Raw genomic sequence first — 21,795 nt, 5'->3', positions numbered from 1 at the left:
TCTGTTTTGGTTCCAGAGCCTGTTAGAACAATCAGTATATATCTGTATTGGCTATTTATATTGTAGCTATTGGTTATGGCCCCTAAAGACTATTTTGGATGTAGACAGGCACCTTTTTCTACAGCCTCTTTCTTTCCTTGGCCCACACGTTAGGAAGAAGAGCAAACTGGAATTGGTTAGAATGGCTCCACGTTTCATGGACACCCTCTTCTTCAAGGAGAACTTTTAGCTGGGGGTTGTGTGAATGATTCCCATTTGCTTTGCAACACCATTCAGTGTGAAGTGAGTGGAACAGGAAAGAAAATTGCCCCAAGGTATTATGATACTTTCAAAGCTTTAATACAGTGCTGGATATAATGGAGTTCGATAGTTAATTTTCAGCTGTTAATTTGGAAGTGGCAGCTATGAAATAGAAAGTGTCATCTTTTAAGGTTAGAGTGGCAAATGTGTTTGCTGGGATGAATAATGCCTACCTGTCTCATCTGATTGTATGGGGAGCAAATGGTTATTATAAAGCTTCTGACTTCAACACTTCAGTTGATGGTGTGTATAGCATATCAGTCATATGCATGATGTTGATATTTGTGCCTTGCGATATAGAAACGTGGAGACTGGCATAGTTTTTAAACCAGAAAATACTTTAATTAAGCAAGCCTTTAGGTCAATTTCTCTGGCACTTAACACTTTCTATAAATTAGTTACACATTTATCATTCTAGTTTCAGGAGTTTTATTTTTATGGGTTTAGGTCTGATTCAGACAAGGGTATTATCCAACGGACTGCATCCTGCTGGATACATCGTACTTGGACCAACAAAACCAAACTGAATCATATATTGACAGGTTAGTCCCGGAATGACTGAAATAAATTGAAATTTGTTTTCCTAAGGTTAAGTGCCTAGTCTTTAAATAAACACATACAAAAATGACAGAGATGCATTTTTACAGAGTGTGCTGCAAATTTGGGTAGTCACATACCCTACTTCTGTCAAGGGCAGTGTTTAAATTGCTATTTCTAAATGACCCACAGGTGAGTAAATGGGTTGAAAATGTCTGATCCTTTGGATGGTAAGTACAAGGTACCATCTGTGAGGTAGGTGGTATAGCACCATACTCACTTGAGGTTGTTTTAAACAATAAAATCTGAGGCTTTGTCAAAAAACTATTGGTTGTGAGTGTTTTGGGGTCCAGCATACAGGAAAACACAGGATTTCCAGGATTTGCGCAGAGAGGCAGATGAGGAGGTTGTTTTATCTCAGTGTTGGAACTTGATGGCAGCTTCTCAGCAGAAGTCATCTCTTCCTAGTGAAGAGATGGATTCAGTCAGGCTTTCAAATGATGGTAAAACTTTTCAAATTTGCTAAATGTTTGTGGTCAAACTGTTGCTCAAGATGTGTATTGAAATAGATGCAGAGTGGAGAGTCGGGAACTGTAACACTAACTTTTGCCCTTATTTAGTAAGCAGTGGACAGTGATAAATGGACTAATAATGAGACTGAAATATGGTAACAAAAGTAGATTTGCATTTTCTGCTTTAGTGATAATCTTGAGTGTAAAAATATCATTTTTGGTATAAATAATTAGTAAGGATAATAAAAATACAGCTAAGAAAAGGATGTAGTAAGGGTGGTTTGTGGGTGGTTTTGTTTCGGTTTTGAACTTTCCTTTTCTAATACATAGCAATATGTATGCTAAAAAAACACCCTAAACAAATCTTCAAATTACAGCCTCTCCTAGCTTGTGTTCACATACATGTATTTCTTTTTTTCCCTGTAGGGAAAGCATCAACATGACAGATAAATCTTACTATATTAATGGAAAGTGCTCTAATGTTATATTGATGAGCATTATCGTAAGACTGCACTGAATAAGTTGCCTCAGTTTTGCTGAGCAAGCCAGTCTGAACCTGCTGCTCTTTAGGTGTTCAAGGAATATTTTTTTCCTTGTTTCTCTATCATGTAAAAGATAAAACATTTAAATGACTTGCTTAGATAAAACTCTTAAGCAAAAAAAAAAAAAAAAAATCGGACTGTTCCTTTATTTGGTTTATTAATGAGGCCTGTTTTTCCCTGTTTATTTTTTGAATCAATACTGGACCCCTGGCGGGGCCCCCCGGCGCTCCTGCCCCGGGAAGCTTCCCCGAGCAGCTAACGCGCAGCTCCTCAGGGTGGTTTCCCACCCGTCCGGGACAGAAGCACGTAGTTCTGGTCCCGGCTGCCAGGCCCCTTCCCCTGCCCCGGTGGGGCCCCGTTACCGTGGAGCTGGAGCCGAAAAGGGCCCCCTTGCCGCGCGCGTCCTCCAAGCGTTGCAGCTCCCCCCGCCGGGCAGTCCCGCTGCCCTCGCCCCTCTCCGGTCCCGCCCGGCACCTGCGGCGCGGCGTTGCCATAGCAGCGGGGGCCGCCGGACGCCCGCCGCGGTGCACCCTGGTTGTTGTAGTTCGCGGCGGGCGCGGGCCGGCGGGCGGGCGCGGGGCGCGGACTACGCTCTCCAGGGTGCCGCGGGGCGGCGGCGCGGTGCGCAGGCGCCGGCGGGCCGGTGTTGTTTTGAGACGGCGTCACTGGAGGCTCGAGCCGGCGGCGCCCCTCGTCCGTCCCGAGCCCCGCTGGGGGCCGCGCTGAGGTAGGTGGCGGCGCAGCCCGGGCCCCGGGGCCGGCTCCCAGCGGGGGGCGGCCGCCGCCTCCCCCTCCCGGGGCTGCCCGCAGAGCGCTGTCCTCCCGAGGAGCCCCTGGCGGGGAGAGCTGCGCCGCGGCGCTGAGGGGGGCCGGGGGCGCCGGGGCTTCTCCGCGGGGCCGGGCCCGGGGGGCGCCGGGGGCGGCTGCGGCGAGAGCGAGGGGTGACCTGCTGCGCTGCCGGGCGGCGGAGCGGGCCGGGCCGGGCGACGGAGCGGGCCGGGCGGGGCGGGGCGGCGGGTGGAGGCGGCGGGTAGCGCCCGTGCCGCCGCGGCACTGTCACGCGCCCCCTTTGCCAACTTCCGACCGTTTCATCACCCGCGCCGCTGTCGCTGCCCGGCGCGGGCGTCGGGTTTCATAAAGTGGGTTATTGTTGCTTAAACCGCTCTGGCCCGGTGCCACCTCCTGTCGCAGGTGTAATTTAATAACACGTGTAAAAGATAAACATACATATACACGGTAGGGTGCTGAGCAGGAAGGGCTGTGTTTCGGGGTTGACTGGTTTTTAGCAGCCACATTTGCATTGTTGTGAAAATATACTAATATCCTAAGGAAAGGATCTGTAGGAGTTACTAAATAGAAAAATGTTAATTTGAGAAACAAATTGAACAGCTTAGTAGAAATAATATGAACCTGCATCAAAACCCTGGGATATAATACTGCTATAACATATTTTTATTTCTGCTGTGGAACAAAGAAACTACACTAGAAGAGTCTCTAGTTTCTATTTAAAATAATAACACAGCAAACTCTGACGAAAATTGTCGCTCATCATCTTCTTTGCCAACATTTGTTCAGGGCTTTCTAGTCTAGCAAATTTTGTTTTAAGATAGAAGAACCTGGAGTTTTGTTTAGATTGGGATAGTTATTCTTGCTGAGGTTGGTATTTATTTTGCTTCACACGGGAAAAATAGGATGTGGTATAATATAAACACATACATATATATGGGATAACATGTGATAATATGTTATCAGCAAAACAAATATACTAGTATTATTTTAAAATATATTTTACTGGGTACTATTTCTTCTGATGAATTCAATTAAGAGCGGTCATGTTGCATAAAATGATAGCAGACTAGGTAACTTTAAAAGGTTATGAAAACATTTAATGGAGTCAAAGTTTTTCTCTGGGTGTTTAAATTTAAAATAAAAGAATGGAGGAAAACCATGCCTGTAAACTTTCATGCTGTAAACTTCTGTTTGCATTTCACTAAGGTTAAGGAAAGTAGTTCAAATTTCAGATTTTCCAGCAAGAATATGTAAAGGTTGAACTCTGAATATGATAGATATTTATTTTGTCTATCTTGAAATTTAAAAGGAAGTACCAGTGAGGGTGTAGGTCATTTTGGGGCCTAGAATCATCTTTGCAATTTAAGCTGGCTTATGGAGGAAAAAAAAAATTGATCTGTAACTTCTCTTTAGAAAAACAATGGCAATGAAGTTATTTAATGAGAAGCCAAACCAATGAAATGGCTTTTTAAAATTTATTTATTTATTTTTGGTTCTGTGTTGGTTTGGCACACAGGAGATGTGAAATATCCTCCAGCAACCCCAAATCTCCAGTTTCTTCTCCTTAGTTTCTTACCTATCTACAGACCATCACCACAATAATCTCAGTCCTCAACCATGTCCTCAGCTTCCCTTGTTCTCTAGTTTTCTTTGTGTATATCCTGACCAACTTGTGCTTGCTGAATGGATGAGAGAGCACCCATGGAGCAGCAGGTCTGGTGCCTCCTGCATGCTGGGAGACAAGCTGGTGGAAGACCAGGGTGCTGAGTGACCAGCCAATAAGGCAACCAGAACAGATAAAGTGTCTGGATCACCCTGTAGCTCTGCCTTCAGTAGCAACATGAATGTGGTTATTTCGAATTATATATTAAAATAAACAGCAAAACCCCAAAGCTGTAGGAATGTAATAGTGTTAGAGATTTATTTCTCTGTCAGATTTGGCTGGAGTTGCCCGATGGACCCATAAGAAACAAGGCTGATAGTTTGGTGGTAGTTGAACAGATGGATGGGCATACAGGCAGACAGAGTGCAGCTGTATAAGCTTTTATTTTCTTAATTTAGGAACAAGCTGAAACGGTACCTTTTCTGAGTTAAACTTTTCCAGTGTTTCATATGCCCAAATATTGCTTCATAGTGCTGTTATTGAAAAAAAATCCAGTACATTATTTTTCTTGTTATTACCATAATATTTGATGACTGTATACTTACTATAGGATGTTTTATTAATGGTGATCATTAAACCAAAAAAAAAAGTTTGTAGTAGGTGCTGGCTGTGGAATGGAAAAGGAATTTTTTAATCAGTTGGATTCTTGAGACTGTAACCTTGCATTGGAACATTGCAATTGATGTAGAAGGGATATTGAAAGGGATATTGAAAGCAGAATGTCTTAAAATTTTTCCCGATATTAATTACAGTTACAAAGGTATTACTAATTACAAATTAATTAAAAAATACTAATTACAAAGGTATTATTTTTTGTATGCATAGACAGATTGGATCAGCTTCTGGCCCAGTGAAGACACATCTCTGTAAGTTTCTTAAATACAGTTTGGGAATGCTCCATGTTTATGGTGTTAGGTTACTTGCTATGTTCTTCTAGCTTTTATCTGTATGAAATGTATTTCAGCTGCAAAAAATCCTCAAAATCTACCTACAACCATTTAATGTGATTTATAAGAGTATGTAATGGTTTAAGTTATGCAGCATAGTTACATTTTTATTCTGCAGTTTCTAATGTATCTGAGGTGGAAGAAAATGAGTTTTTGTATTATATGATAACATAGGCTGTAAAGTGAAAACTTCCAAATTTGAACACTGTCTTTAATATTAAATTATTACTTTGGTAACTGTTCTGATGCATAGAGAGATTTTCTGTTTCCTGTTTGATGTATAGACTGGAATATATTTACTGCATGACAGTTCTTTTGCCTAATCCAAATTGCTGAGTTAGACAAGGTCTTTCAAGATTGCAACATTTTTTTTTTCAGGTAGACAATCAGGCTGACTTAATTCCTCCACCGAATATGTCCTGTGAAGCTAGAGGAGGCCTCTGAGCAAAACTTTATTTCTGAAAACTGGAGCAAATTTCGTGGCTCTTTATCCCTGTTGCAGTTGTACTAGATCCATTAGCATCTTCATAATTTGATAGTAAATTTGCGTGTTTTTTTTTGTCCGTCCTGCCCAAAACTACTTTTTTTTTTTTTGAATACCCTCCGTCTAAGAAGGCAATGCCAACAGTATCCAGCATCTCTGGGCTGTTAGAAAAAAAGTCTATCTGCTCTTAGCGGATCTTTGTCCTTTGGTGACTGAGAATACAAGCTGGAGAGGATTTTGTGAGGAGGTGAATCTGGCCATTGAGCTAAGGTTAGTCTTTATTCCCGTAGTAAACTGAAATACAGTATTTGATCTTGGATTTAGTTATGACTCTGTTATGCTTTATTAACCTTACTTTACAGAAATATGCCATTTACTCTATTTGCTGATTACAGTTAATGTGAGTACTGTATCTAGATATTGTGCTTTTTTTTTTTTTGTTAAAGCTTCTCAGGCTGTTTTATTCTTTTAGAGCTAATTATAATTAATAAAAGGCCTTACCTTTGATAACCATTTTAAACATGCATGTCTGCAGAATCTGCTTTTAGGAATATAGTCACCCTAAGAGGTGCCTTTCAGTCAGATGTCATGTCGTCTGTCATATCGTTTCGATAAGTCGAGCAGTTATACCCATCAACCTGAATTTTTTTTTAATTATTCTTTTTTTATTGTGTTCTTTTGCTTGCTATTAAAAGATTTCATGGTTTGAAGATTCATTTATCTGTATGCAGTAAACTATGTAATGTTAGTAAAATATTCTGTTTAGATACAAGTAACTTTAAAACTCTGTTATCAAAGCCTGTCTGTGATAGAAAATAATGATAGTTTGGCTGCTCATCCCTATGTTTGTTTTTTAATATTTTTGTTATGCAGGTTCCACATGGCTAGGTCCTGAGGCTATGGTTTGAGCAAGGAAGACAGATGTTTAATGCTCTGTGGAACCTGAGGCCATGGTTATGTATTCATTAGAATTGGTTTTATGCTGTGCTGGGTTACCTGGCAGGATCGTTGTGGTCTGGATGGAGAGGGAGCGCACAATAGCATTTATGTGGAGTTAGCCAGGGCCTGTGTGAAGTGCTTAGCTAGCTAGAGGAAGACAGATGATACTTTGTCCGGCATAGAGTCTGCTGTTACAAAGTTACCCTTTCAAAATTTGCAAGTGCACTTGTACCAAGAGGTATTTCTTGTCTATGAAAGGATTTGCTTTACAGTATGTGGCTTCATTGTTCATCTAGCACTGAGATGCACTAAAACTGAATTTACTGTGTCATGAAAACACAGCCTGAATATATCCTCTCTTCCACAGTGGAGATCAGAGGCGAGATGTGCTTGTGAGGACTCTATAATGCCATCTGTATTATAATTGCCCCAAACTGTATTGTTATGGATAAGCAAAAGGCTTAATTTTCAAAGAGTAAATTTGGAACTCTTATGATCACTCTAGTCAGTGAACTGTAGAATAATTAAGAGGGAATATTTTTATACTAAAGAGAATTTTTTGAAGATAATTTTAAGAATTGAAATATTTATTAAAACAGTTATTTAGAGTTTTGGCATTATTTGAAGATATACTTAAGAACAAAACTACCAAATTCTAGGCGGGAGTTTTGATGTTGGTAATACAACCACCTGAAATGATTTTATTATCATTCCTTGCAGCAGTTCACTGTTTTAGTATTTTAGTGGTTAGCAATTTCTCCCATCCTGTCTGTATGTTAGAGGATAGATTTGTGAAATCCAAATATATACTTTTGGGGCAAATTTTTGACTTTTTCTTTTTGTCTTGTCTAATGTCTTTTGCATTCTTTCTGGAGCTCTAAGATCCTTGTTCCTCTCAATCACCAGATTATACCTTTCATTTGTATAACTTTAACTTGGCTCTGGTCCTTTGGGATAAGAGAGTTGGAAACTCAGTAACTGCACTGGTGTTTCAGTTAAAAATACGAAGTACTGTCTTATAGAGACATTTTCTTTTTGAACAAGTTGTTACCATAATGTTTTGGAGTAAAACAAAACAAAACAACAACAGTGTTAGGTATTAGTCTCATTTATACGTTGCATGGTAGGATTATTGCCACAAAGCACTCCATTCATCTGAATTTTTTGCATTTTTTTATTTTTTTGTTCCTTGTATTTTTTTTTTCTTGTTTTTCATAGTCTGTTTTCTCTCTCACTTTCCTGTATACCTTTTTTCTATCTATCTGAGTAGCTTTGGTTCAAGTACTAGGTGGAGCATTTGTGGTGTTCATATACTGAAAAGATTTTACAGTAACAATTGCCTTATTATAGATGCTTTAGTGAGGTGACTCACTGCTATGATTTGTGTTACTCTAAGAGTGGCAAGTAATTCTTAGGCGCTGCAAAATGACAGTGAAAAGTTGTAAGTGTTCAACTATGTGCTCTTTTGAGCTACAATGTTGACATTTGAATAACAGCAATATAATATTCAATTTATATTATGAATTATCACAAGGAACAATTTTATAATTCTTCTCCTCTTCCCTTTACTCTCCAAAAAGAAACCAAGAACAAACCACTGATTTGTACTTTTTAGGATTTGAGACTTCTAAGCCAATCATCTGAGATCACCAGTTCAGTTTTTGCAATGTAGCTGGCAATATTTCTGATAGTTGACAAGTTCTGATACTGGTAGTTACCTTCCTTTGAAAGGTATGCAGCTGATGAACACCTGGTCAAATTCTAAAGGATTTAATGACACAAAGCAAAGGTTACAATCTTATGAGGACTCTGGAATGCAGTCTTTGCTGTTTGGGCTTTTGTTATTTCAGTGATTGAAGAATGTTATATAGTAAGCCTTAAAAAAACAACAACAACAACAACAACAAAACCCCCCTGATGTTTCCTAGCTGATGTTTCAGGAAAAGCATTAACGAAAGAGGGAAAAGATCTAAAGGACAATGCCAACCATATTCAAAGTAGGACTCCATAATAAATGGAATATATGTTTCTCTATATGTTTGATACATACATTGATTGCTAATTAATATTTTTGCTTTATAATCTGGATATGAGTCTCATCATTTCCCCATTTCTAGAAGAATCCCAAATGTCTTAGTTGATGAGGAAAATATATTATGTATAATAACTAACTTAATGCAGAGATATTAGACAAATGTTCACTGTATGTTTAAGAAACTTAAATGGAAGATTCATATTGTTGTGCAAATTTGTAGTCACACGGGCATATTTAGGTATTATAGTTGAAGGTTTGCTTATATTTTGTAAATGTATAGTCTATTTCATTTTAAAATGTAATTTTAGTTTAAAATGTAACAATAATAAATGTTCTCCTTTACCAGTGATACAGAGTAAACAGACAGCTGCAGCTGCACAGCTCTTTTCTGAAATAACTACCTAAGTCATCCATCAGTATAGTAGCAAGTAAAATTTGTACTTCAGGTTTTTTTGCCCTGTTTCCATACTCTCCAAGTACTCTTCCACATTTTCCTAAATCTGTATGTTTAAAGGCACTTGAAAAGATGAAAGAAATATGAAGAGTTATTTTGTCCGCTAATTGGTGTGAAGTAGTTCTAAAAGATCCTACTTCATATTCCCTCCAAAAAAAGTAGAAAAGAGATTCTTCTTGAATAAATCATAGCTCCTGCACATACAACATTCAGAAATCTCTTCATCTACTGAAACACATCTTATGCAATGATACTACAAATAGACAAGTTTTAAATTTAATTACTGATTTAATGGCTAGCCTTGCATATGTGCTTTTTTTTTTTTTTTTTTGGCCAATCTAAGAGTTTTTTTTTAGCTGGCGAAAATAGGTATGTACCTAGCAAAGCCATATTTGCTCCAAGCATAATAAAGGTAATATTGAACATGTACAAAATACTATATTTTCTTTCTAAACTTGAACTCTTTTTTTAATTCCAGAATAACAGAGTATAAGTTAATGTATAGTATTCCATAGCATCATGAGTGGATTCTTCTTCTTCTTCTTCTTTTTTTTTTTTTTAAATTTTTAGCAGTGAGACTATATATCTTGCATATTAAAAGAATCTACTTTTACTTGCAGCTTGCTTTGAAAATGTCTGAAAATTCCAGTGATAGTGATTCATCTTGTGGCTGGACTGTCATCAATCATGAGGTATCTGATCTCAAATTAATGATGTTAAATAAATTTAAGACTTGCCATATAAACAGTATCGCCATATACAGTAACATAAGAGACTCATCATGTACAGTAAAATGCTGTTTCCATTTTTATGGTTTCTGTTTTGTGTGGATATTGCATGCCAGCAGAGGATATAGAAGAGATGCTTTTAAATAAGAAAATATAATTTTAAAACTAGTGTTTAAAAATTTATACCCTGGTACTATAGCTGATACAGACTTGAATATTTTTTTAAAATAACGGTTACATAGGTTGTACTTTGAAGAACTGATAGAAATTTAGTGAGATGTTCTCTTTTTGTTCCGTCTTTTCTGAAAACATTGACTTTGTGTAATCTATCTGTTGTTGTTAATATATTTCTTCTTTTTCCTTCTCCTTTTCTCCCCCCAAAAAGGAGGTAGTGGTGGGCAGGAAAAATATCTAATGCAGGAAGGAAATGATTCGGTGTTTTCTCCAAGTCTGTTACACCACTAAGCTACCTGTTCCTGGCTTCAGCAGCTGCTGTTTAGGAACAGCCCTCTGTCTTTAGATTTTGTCTTTCTGATTATGAAAAAAATGTGAGAAGGACAAGAATCCACTGGTTGACTAGGATATTATTTAAAGGTGTTTTCAAGGCTCATGAACATGCTACAGCCATTATCTTTATACCTTTATTTGTGTATAAGCAATTGCTTTTGTTCTTATTTGGGCTTCTCCATCCTCAGCTTGAGCCTCTGAACTGGTATATCAGGAGGTTGAGTGCTGGCATAAAAAAATCTCCGAGATGTGCTGCCTCTAACCTTCTGTATTACCTGACTCTGCTTACAGAATGTTTAGCCAGTTTTGGAAAAAGAGGCACATAAATCTACTGGGTGCACAAGAGAAGGTTTTTAAGCACTTCCATCTGTGTTGGACGCAGTTCTGCACTGAGAAGGAAAGATACAGAAACTCAAGGGGATCTCTAGAAATAGGGTCCCAAGAAGGACTGGTTGGAAATCTCCTGGAGAGGGATATGTTACAGAGAGCATATAATTATATATTCCATATCCTAGATCAACAGGATCCTGAAACAGGATCAATGGGAGCCTGAAATTTTCCCGGTAGTGACGCAGGTCTCTTTTGCCTCAAGCAGAATCTGAGGGAGGCTACAATAAGTAAAGGAATACCAACTTTTCTTAGCTTTCTTGAGAAATGGAGTGATGGGGGGGCAGGGCAGCTGATATTTCTAGCCAACCTTGCATCATAAGGTCAAGAATAAGAAGTATAGCAGTCTCAGAACTGAAAATGATGATTGGTGAGGGCTGCCGTTCTTCAGTGTGGAATGTCTTGAAAACTGTTACAGCCTGAAAGAACTTCAGAGGTGGTAAAGGATTTTTCTGTGTGAAGCACTGAGTTATGGAGAGACTTTCTCTTGTTTTTTCCAGGGACTAGCAGCAGCTTGTAGTACAAGCTCTATGTTATTCATGCTGGAGTTCTGAGTTTCCTTGGCCCTGTTTTACAGGCAGAAGGGAACAAGGCCTAAAATATCCAGAAGTAATCTAGATGTTGACTTCTTGTGGAGGAGGAATTCATGTAGCAGTGCAGGATTGAGCTAGTGGCAGCAACTAAGAGAATGGTGCTTTTTTTTCATTAGGTAGAATGTCACTGAAGAAGCATGTTCCATAAGGCAATATACAAAAGCAATCTAATTACTGAATATAAGAAAGTTATGATGGTAGATTGTGTGGCAGCAGACAAAAAGAGCTAACAGGCTATGTGTGCAAGGAAAAAAAAAGTTCTTGTTTCAAAATATTTGGTCTCTTTCAAAATCTGCACAATTAATGTGTGGGGCTCTGTCACATTTGTAGGGCTAGTTGTGTTTCTGTTGCTCTTTTGGTCTCTACTGTGGCTTCATTTATTAGTCACACTTTTATTTGCTATGAATTCCCTCCTTCTTTGAGGAAGATCTGGGGTATAGCTATTTGCAAAGTCGCTATTCTGTTTCTGCAGTTCTGGCTTAATTTGGTTGTTTATGTTTCTTACCTTCTGATGTTTGACTAGTTGTATTAAATGACAATGGCTTTCTTAAAAGTCATTTTTAATTCATAGGAGAATAAAGCTTTAGGCCAAAAAACCTGAAACAATGAAAGGTCTGTTGGGACAGGATTCAGTGTTGCCTAGGTGGCCGCAGTATAGGTGTCTGAATCGGATCTTAGTTTCTAAGTTTACATTGTATAGGTTAAGTCAATACAGTCAATGGAGTTTAGAGAGCAGGAATTCTTATCCTGAGGTAGACGTTTGTATTTGATCAAATGATTTGCTGTCTTGATTGCAGTGACTGTATTGATTATAAAGGTGACTTGGACAATTTGCTCAGGTGTAGGCACTTGAGGTTAGGTAAGAGGAATGTTTTATTTTACTTTCTCCTAGTGATGAGTGAGGCAGGTCTAGGTTCTTTAGAAACTCTGAGAAAGGTCCTACATCTTAGTCTGGATCTCCAAAGTGTTATTTCTTTTTAGGACTAAAGATTTTTGTAGCTCTTCTGATCTTCGCTGATTTGTGGTTGCTCTTACTCAGTCTCATCCTGTAAATTGAGCAAGTTATTAAGCCAGAATCCTCAGAGAATATTTTAATGGAATGACTCTTACCTGTTAACATACTGACTGTCTGGATCTTCTTGTTGCTTGTTCCAAAACATTCTCTAGGAACAATACTTGAGCTACAATGTTCATAGGAGAAAAATAGGAGATGACAGTAAAGATCCTGAGAAGTGATCAGTTGTTTTTCCTTCTCTCTGCACTCTCTATTTGCAGATTATGATGAAAATCAAGGCAATCTGAAACACAAACTATTACAAACTGGTGATAGTACTCAGGTTTTGAAAGCTTAGTTAAGTTTCAAAAGCAATAGTGGTAAACATACGTGGTTTTTGGCTTTTAAATGTTGAGCCATAGTTTCATTTTTGTTTGTAACAAGGTGGTATTTAAGGGATGGTGAAAACTTTCTTACCTTGTTCTGGGTTGGCTGGCAAGTGGGGAATCCTGTCAGCAAAAGAAAACCAGACAGCCCACTCACTCCAGTACTAGAGACCAAGCTAGATACAGGAGTGCACAGACTGACAGACTTTACAGACTTCTAATTCCTAACAGGATTGAGGAATTGGCTAGAACAGTTGTGTTACTCTGCAGTGAAGTGCAAGTTTTATTTTCGTAGTTGTGATGGATATTTTACCCTGTGACTAAAAGCAAATTATACAGTCTGAGTAAATCAATGTAACAGAAGATTATAGGAAGGCAGGAATTTGTCAAGTCAAAGCAGAACATTGTATCGGGGTGGGAAGACACGGGTAATGCCTCCCACCGTGGCATGTAGGAACTCATTGTTGACCTTCTCTTGGCAAGGCAGCTTGGGGTTTGAGCATGATGGAAGCGGCATGAATGGGATCATTAGGTACCCCTCTTACACGCCCGTTATTGATGGCGGGGTGTATGACATGAACTACTGTGTACTTTGCGGAAAATGATTTGGATATTTAAGAAAGGGATGGAGCTAAGGATTAGACAAAGAAATTAGGAACATAATTTTATTATTTTATTTTGCATTATTTTAACCTGTATTGATGAGGCAACACAGAATTAGTTTGTGGATTTGTCTTGCCTTTGTAAAGGCACCAAGTGAAGTGAAAAATCTCAAGTAGCTAGATCTTGTAATTGCAAAGAACTGACAACTGTGCATGCTGAATTAAATACCTACTTTATCTTTGGACTACTCATAAAAGAGGAGCTGCTAATTTTGGAGTCAAAAGAGGCACAAGAATGGAGTCTAGTGAGTAGACAATATCCTTTCACAGACTCTTTGCTATTGATGGAATGGAAGGGTGACGGAGGTCTAGCAACAAGTTAACTGAGTGAGAGAGCTTAGACATCCCCAGCAGACTACATGTGTTTAAAAAAGGATGACTTACCTCATACTCAGCAAGCCAGGTTCCTATGCATTTTAACTAAAATTTTAATATACTTAAGCTATATGCCTGATGTCTGTCTTGTTGTGGAGCCTGGGTAAAGTAAATAGTTTTCGTTACTCTTTTCTTCCTCCCCAATTTAAGAAATGAAAATAATGTCTATGACACCTGAGGACAATTGTCATATAACAAATCTGCATACATATTTGCCCATAAAGACACAAAGAATCTTGTATTTTCTTTTTTGAGGTTTCATTCACATTTTAATAAGTTATTTGCAGTTGATTTTTTTTTAAAGAAAATAACTTTGTAATATGATTGTAAAATATATCTTATTGCAAGTCTTTTTGAGGTACCTAATCTTCCTGAAGTACAGTCTCCTCTTAAAAATTAAAGCAAGCATGTTTGCTTAACTACTGACCTGAGGCAGACAGCGAAACTGATCCGAACGTATCACTACTGCTGAAATTTCACACCTGCTGTTACAAAAATAACTAGCTCTGTTTACAAAAACAGCTCAAGTTGTTTTTGGATCAGAGTGAATTAGTATTTTCCAGTTAGGTTTTGCAAATTTTTACTTTTCTAATAACCATACTCATGTTCCACCAGTTACTTTAAACAGAAAATTACAATATGATGATCGAATACTAGGGGTCGTCAATCATACTGATGGAATTATGTGCCCTGTAGTCCCCTAGTTTTCTTAATCTTCAGTTTCTGTTTTGCTCTGAGGTTGTTGCTGACTTGCAGCTAACTTGCAGCTGACTAGTACCTAAGGCTTCTGTCTGCATTAAAGACAGAAATCCAATTTAGAGATGGTATAAAACTGTTCTGTAATCCAGTGTTGTTGAACTCGCATGTATTTGTTGTTCTGGTGTCAGAGATTTACTAGTAAAAGAGCCATTCAAAATTACTGATGGGAATTGAGATGGAGTAGGGGTATACATATTTTTCCTCTATATTAGTACTTCTTAGTGTTCATGTTGGTATGCTGGATGTTCCATTTTCTGCGTGTGTGTATTCACATACAACACATGGGCTTACATGCTAGAGTTTGGTCCCATATTCAAAACTCAGGTGGTAACATCCTCTCTTTCTCTAAATTCCATTTAATAAATAGTCTAATGAAATTAATAGGAAATAATCAATTTGGAATACCTGGTATAGCTGTTAATTTCATGATGTCTAAATTGCATTTTTTTTCTAGAATTGTGTTTCTCTGCCTTTTTTCAGTCATGGTCATTTGGAGTGTTACATATTAAGATTTGATTCCTAGCTACTGAATATTTCTCTCGCTTTTCTTTAGCTTCTGAAGATCATCTTTAATTTTAAAGGTTATTATTTTTCTCTTTAGTCAGTTCATTTTTATTATTAATGTTCTGTTTTCTTTGTGACCCTTTCCTACTACTTCACAGTTAACAGGCTTTGTGTCAGTAAAGCTCATTTAAAACTCTTTAACTTCAGGGTTCTGATATAGAAACAGTGACTTCAGAAAATGGAAGCGCAAGTGGTAACCGTGAATTTGTCTCTGAAGAATATGTTTCTTTGCAAGAAGAGCAACCAATTGATTTCAGAGGTGAGAACTTAAAAGGGGAGCAGTTCCATTTAAAAAATGCAAGTATCTGTTGTAGCATTGGCACAAAATTAGTAATTTTAATAGAGACAATATACTTTCCAGGTCTCTGTCAAAGTACTTGTTTTATCATTGTTGTGGAAAATATTCAGTAATCAACTTTATTTCTATTTTAAGAAAAAAATATTATAATTAGTATAATGTCTTTCATTCTATCAATACTTTAGACTTCTTATAGAGAGTAGTATGCACTAGTGTAGTTGGAAGATACTTTACTATAGTTCTTTCGATAAAAGAAGTGTTAATATAGTAAACATTCCTTAATAATCTCATAAGTCAAATAAGAGTAATTTGGAAGGAACCATCAGACTTTTTTTATGTCTAAAAATAACATTGTGACACTGCATTAGCATTTCTTGAGTTGGAAGTGCAAATCCTAGTGCATATTCATATGATGAAAATCCTTCAATTTTATGTTTTAATTGTTAAATTTAATAATCAATATGTTAATACTGGGATGAGAACTGACACCGGTTCAGTATGTTACCAACTACATTTCAACTTGGCTGTGTTTCCAAATTCATAGCCTCTCCTAGCAAAACCAAGACTAGACACTCAAATTCTAATAACTATCTGAACAATATTTTAACTATTTCACCGTGCAAGTGTATTGTGGTATCCTGTTAACTTAGAGTGTGTGTGTGTATGTGTATGTATATATATAATATATATTTTTTAATCTAACTGCTTTTTTTACATAGGTTATTTAGAGTATTATCAGTATGAGCACTTAAGAGTTTAAGTGTTCTCCAACCACTGTATTATATAATGACAAACTGGTTCTGATGCTTGTTGGAGAGAGATTAAAGACAAGATTTAATGTTTTTTCAGAAAACCTTTCCTGATATGAGTGCATAATAAAAATCTCCTACATTATTACACATTCTAATGTTATATAGGATTGAGGATGCTTTGTAGAATTACTTGTTTTAATCCCTTGTTTTATTTTTTGATGGTGTGTGGGTTTTTTGTTTTTTGGTTTTTTTTTAATTTTATAGCTCAGTGCAACAATGATGGAGTGGTACCAGTGGTAGAAACCAGTCTCTCTGCCTTTGACGAAACCAAGACAGTTCCTGAGGTAAATTATGTGTTATGTTATTCAGAGGCTGCTGTGAGTCCCATCTTGCAATGCCAAGTAATGTTTTGAAGGCATTAAAATAAAGATACTAATTTTCCTTTTTTAAAGCATTACAAACTCTTGCTATATTTTTAAATTACTCTGTATTGTAAATATTTGAATAATTTTTACATTCTCCATTTTCTTAGGGAAAGAGAGTGCCTGATGATGGTTCCTGTGTTGGGACTGTTAGTGATGATTCCGACATTGTTACACTTGAAACTCCAAAAGTGGACGAAACTCAAACTCAGGAGAAAGATCTAGCTCATGGTGAAGAAGCTCGAAGCTCGGAGGATTTTAACATGGGTTCCTCCTCTAGCAGCCAGTATGCATTCTCTCAACCAGAAACTGGTAAGAGCAGTAAATTCCTAAGCCACTATGTGCAAAAATGTCACCAGGAGAAAAAAATTTTGCTCAGGGAGCCTTCTTTGTTTGGAGAGAGGAAAAGAAATCCCCTTTTGGGTACATGTCCAAATACTTGCAATTTCTGGGACAACTCTGTTTGCCCCGACTTTCAGATTTTGTCCAAATAATGTCTGTAATGTTTTTCAGAATTAGTAACTTTGAAAGCATTCCTCTCCCATGAAGTGTTCACTATTTCAAATACAGGATAAATTTCTAGCATGTTTTAGAGAATTAAAATAACTTTTAGCTCACAGAAAAATTATAACCTTTTTCTTGGCAATTTTGAGGGCTTTTGGAAAGTTGACACAGATGACTACTGGGATAGAATGGATTTTTGGGGCGCTGAAGACTAGTAGCAGCATAACTACAAACACTTTTTACTTACTTTCATACCTACGTAGAATATATTTTTAAAGATCTTCCCAGTATCTAACAGTGTTGCAATGCAGGTTATTCAAGAGGAAGGATATGAAAATTTGGCCAATTAAAAAATTATTATTGTGTTACTCTTCTCTAGTCCTCCTTTTTAATTCCATTTGGCTGCTTATTTGTCATCTCTTCTGTTCTCTTTATTCTCTTTCATAGAACTTCTAATATCTGTAACACCTTTGTATTATTGATTTTTACCTTCCAAAGTAAGTTTATTACAGGAGAAGTGTGGTTTTTGTTTTTTTTTTTGTTTTTTTTTTAAACCAATGTTTTATCTCAGAAGTAGAATTAGGCCTCTTCAGAGGTTTGTATATACTTATAGTATCCATTGGAATCAGAAACTGACTGCTTAGCATCCAATTATGAACAGTGATCATTAGTGACAAAACTGTCGTCATCTTTAAATCTTATAGATGATTTGACTTGATTTTTAATTTAAAATGTAGTTTCATTTTTTTTTTCCTTTTAGGGCAGAATTCTAAAAATATGTTCTTTTTTCTTCCTGTTTTTGTACACAAAAGTCAGTTGGCTGGAGAAGCTGAGGAAGATTCCTGATTGTGTAAGGGGATGGGGCAATGAGGTGAAAGAGCATGTGTCTCGCAGTCTTCCTTTCCAAGGTGGTGTGATTAAATGTGATCAGCTTGTGTAAAGCTGATTGCTTATGGCTTGCATGGAGTGTTGTTAAAATTATCAGTACCAACTTGACTTGATCTTATAGTAGTGATATTCCAAACAGATGCAGAAAGCCAGTCTTTACTCGAGAATTTGGCTAAGCTGTCATTCTGTTTTGTTTGCTTTTTGAGAAGTGTTAAATTTATATGTTTATTTGGAATGAGCAAAAGTATTTTTTTTTAATAAATTTTAAGACTTACGCTCGACCCTGTAAATGAATAGTATTTGCTGAATTCCAAATGTATGTGTGGCTGATGAGAAGAATTTATTCCTTCTAATTTCTTAAGCTGATTTCAACCTGGTCTTTAATACAGTGCATTTGATTGACCAAGTATTGTAAAAAATGTCTTGAGTACTTTTGCATTTGTTTAAAGTGCCAGAGTTTTAGCAGTCAAAATGTTCATGGCATCTTTTTGCTAATGGAAATGCTTGTCATTCACTAAGTTCTTGTTGAGTTTTCTGTTGTGTGGAGAAAAGGATGAACTTTAGATTTTCCTGAAGTAGATACTAAAATGTCTACAAGGACAGATTTTCTGCTACTGCTGTACTGGCAAACCCTCCTTATGTAAGTGCAGGCCCTTTCAACCATGCAAACAGAAATGTTTTAATACTGCCTCATGAATGAAGTAAGTTAACTAGCAAAAGCACTCACATACTGAAATAAACTGCATCTGCTCTTGAAATGTGTCCGTACAGAAATGACAAAGAAAAAATCATATCCATAGTTGACACTGTTATATTGCCTAGTTTCTAGTGTAGATCTGACCCTTTAAAATCACAGCAGAAGCTAACGTTTTGGACCGCTCCTGTGATCGCACTTCGTTTCTTTTGTACTCCTTTTCATTCTATGACTGTTACAGTACAGCTTTGTACTGAATTCTTACAGCTGCTGTAAGGCAATGTCACCCTTGCCTGAAAGGGTAACGCTGCTGACAGCTTGCCAGTTAAGTGCTTTTCAATGGTTGTAAGTGTCTTAAGCTTCTTCTGCTTGCTCTCTGATCATTTTTTTCCCCCTATTTTTTGTTCTTTGGTATATACCAAAGAATTTCCCATTTGTTTAGGAGCAGCTTGTTCCTTAACCACTTTTGTATTCCATATGTGTAAGCTGCTTTGGTTATTGAAACAACCTTGAAAAACCAAATAAGCAAAAATAACACCATCTCATTAAACTCTTCCTGTATAATCCTTTATATGTCTGACCTCTGCATTCTAGTAAGAATATTTCTCACCTCACAGAGTCATTTCTGGATGCTTGTCCGTCTTCTCCAGCATTGGGGAAGGTTGCGTCTGCTTAAATGGCTTGTTCTAAAATAGTGTCCTTTTCTGTCAGGTTATATAAATGCATTTAAGAATCTGCATGTCAAGTAAGCTGTGTTAAGTGGTTTGTCTTTATTGCAATGCCTGCTTGGTCAGTCTGATTTGACTAAAAATGGATTTTCTGGTAAGGAGGAAGTTATCTTTTGCTATCTAACATGTTGCTTGTCCGCAAAAGTCAGAAATTAGACATATTAGTATTCCAGATACTACTTGATAATCTTTTATGGGGTGGCTGTAATCATTTCTGGTAAGCTGGAATTTATTTTTGGTGAAGAATCTTAAATGATAATGCTTTCCTTAGATTATGGCTAGCATTGCTTTGTATTCTGGTCTATTCAGTGATATGTGCATGGCTTTGCTTAAACAAATGGTTTTCACTTGTGGAATGTTCAAAGACAAAAACTAGATTTTTAAATTTGAGTGGTGATTTCAGATGTGAGAATGAACAGCCATATTTCTTGAAGGGGTGTTAGCATCATGTAACTGCAGGCATCAAATTTAGAACCTTACTTTCCCAAGTAGGAAGACTTCATTGTGTGCTGGAGGCTTCATTGACCACATTGAATCTATTTCAGGCATGTGAGTTAGGTACTTGAACATAGATGTTTGAAAGTTTCCTATTCATTCTGCTGCCCCCGTTGGTATTTGCCTTATGCTTGAAAGTGATGCTGTCAGAGGAGAGAAATTAAATAATCAGTGCTTATATGCTGGATTACATCAATTTTTTTACAGTATTGTGTAGTAAGTATTTACTGCTTCGTACCACTAACAGCAAGGAGCAAATACAGCTCTGGTGTTGTTTTCCCAGTTAGAATGTATGACTTCTGGGTCATAGGGTCGTGAACATACAAAGAATGATTTTACAAAAATGCTATGAGAGACGGTTTTTATGGTTAGAATTTGTTTTTCTGATCTTTGCTGATCCAATCTTCGAAAACATCTGTGAGGTAGTAAAAGCTGTTTGGATCTAGAGTACTAGGCAGGGGCATCTGAGTGGTTTCTTTTCTGTGGTTGAAAATGACTTTTTTGGAAAGTAGATTAAATATTTTATAGGTAGTAGATGGCGACTATTAAAGGTAAGCAATAAACATATTTAAATACATTTGTAATGCAAAGCTTTATTCAGCTGCATTATAATATCTATATTAATGAAACTTTAATGGAATTTTTTGTCTACAGTTGATGTAGATCATGGAATGAAGTGGTTTAAATGACAGATTATAATAAAACCATGTCTATGCCTTTTCGTAGGTTTTATTTTAGTGACTGTTGCTCTTTTATTATGAAATAGTTCAGTCTCAATACCTATAAGAGAAGGAAAACTGAGTTCTTAACCTTTCTACTTCACAAGAATTTGCAGAGGCAGTAAATGTAGATGCTTTAAGAAGTAATCTGGAAAAAACATTTTCTAATGGGTGAATTATAAGGCATGGGCAACTGCCATGCTGTTTTTCCTTATAATTTTGTCTAGATTACCTGTCTTTTCCTTTAAAAACTGAATTTTTACCTTTGAGACCGAACATTCTGCAATAAAACAAAATAAAAAAATTCTCTATATGATAGTTTATGCTGAATATTATATAATGTTCTCAAAGACAAATGCCAAATACATTTTGCATAAGTATGATGTATTTTTGTACTTGATTTAAATTAAATTTAAAAGCAACAATTAATGCATTTTAAGGACTGTTCTATGTCGGTTTTCAGTTTTTTCATCTCAGGCTAGCAATGATGAATCAAGTAGTGATGAAACTAGCAACCAGTCTAGTCCCACAGTACGAAGACGTCGGGCTAAGAAGAGGCTGATCTCTAGCTCCGAGTCTGAGGGTGGGCCGTCTGCTGAGCCGGAGTCCGAACCTTCCGGAGAACAACAGCAGAAGCGCCAGTTCAGTGGTGGCCTTAACAGATGCATCATACTAGCTTTGGTGATAGCAATCAGCATGGGCTTTGGACACTTCTATGGTGAGTTTATAGAAAATGAAATACATAGAGCTGACAGCTTATTTACTTAACAAATACCATTTTATTTTGGTTCTGATTTTTCTTATTCTCTAACGATATAAACCTTAAAAACAAGAAAAAGCAACAGCTAATGTATGCATAGTATAAGGGGGCCCTTCAGCAAGCGTTTATATTTAATATATACCACATTACAATTAAATAAAAATGAATTTTTATTTGTTTGTTCTTCCAGATAGAAATTTCTTGTTCTTCTCATAATGCAGTGTGTATGCTTCATTTTTCACATTTTTTTTCTTTTGAAATAAATTTGTGGTAATGCTGTCATTCCCAAGAAGATTCAGAGAGCCATTTCAGACTTTTGTCCAATATTTACTCAACTAATAAATGTAAGGGATAGGCATAATTTTACGGCAGTTCATA

General features: G+C 37.0%; 1 protein-coding gene across 8 annotated transcripts in view; it reads left to right on the top strand.

Moving 5' to 3' along the window:
* Nucleotides 1–2,523: 2,523 nt before the first annotated feature.
* CCPG1 (cell cycle progression 1) overlaps nt 2,524–21,795 on the top strand; it is a 28,029-nt gene continuing 8,757 nt past the window's right edge. Inside the window, exons 1-10 of one of the 8 annotated variants that reach the window (XM_067305493.1) lie at nt 2,524–2,618; nt 5,173–5,209; nt 5,669–6,044; nt 6,648–6,727; nt 9,823–9,894; nt 15,305–15,416; nt 16,472–16,551; nt 16,740–16,941; nt 17,946–18,041; nt 21,121–21,375. In XM_067305493.1, the coding sequence (XP_067161594.1) occupies nt 6,725–6,727; nt 9,823–9,894; nt 15,305–15,416; nt 16,472–16,551; nt 16,740–16,941; nt 17,946–18,041; nt 21,121–21,375 (820 nt within the window). In that variant the 5' untranslated portion in view covers nt 2,524–2,618; nt 5,173–5,209; nt 5,669–6,044; nt 6,648–6,724. Of the gene's footprint in view, nt 2,619–5,168; nt 5,210–5,668; nt 6,045–6,153; nt 6,175–6,647; nt 6,728–6,754; nt 8,711–9,822; nt 9,895–15,304; nt 15,417–16,471; nt 16,552–16,739; nt 16,942–17,945; nt 18,042–21,120; nt 21,376–21,795 lie in introns of those variants that run through there. The other 7 variants (XM_067305492.1, XM_067305495.1, XM_067305496.1 and 4 more) reach the window with 7 other exon arrangements.

Source organism: Apteryx mantelli, chromosome 15 (assembly GCF_036417845.1).
Source record: "Apteryx mantelli isolate bAptMan1 chromosome 15, bAptMan1.hap1, whole genome shotgun sequence".
In the NCBI taxonomy this organism is placed as follows: domain Eukaryota; kingdom Metazoa; phylum Chordata; class Aves; order Apterygiformes; family Apterygidae; genus Apteryx; species Apteryx mantelli.
This window is presented reverse-complemented; position numbering and strand designations above follow the sequence as displayed.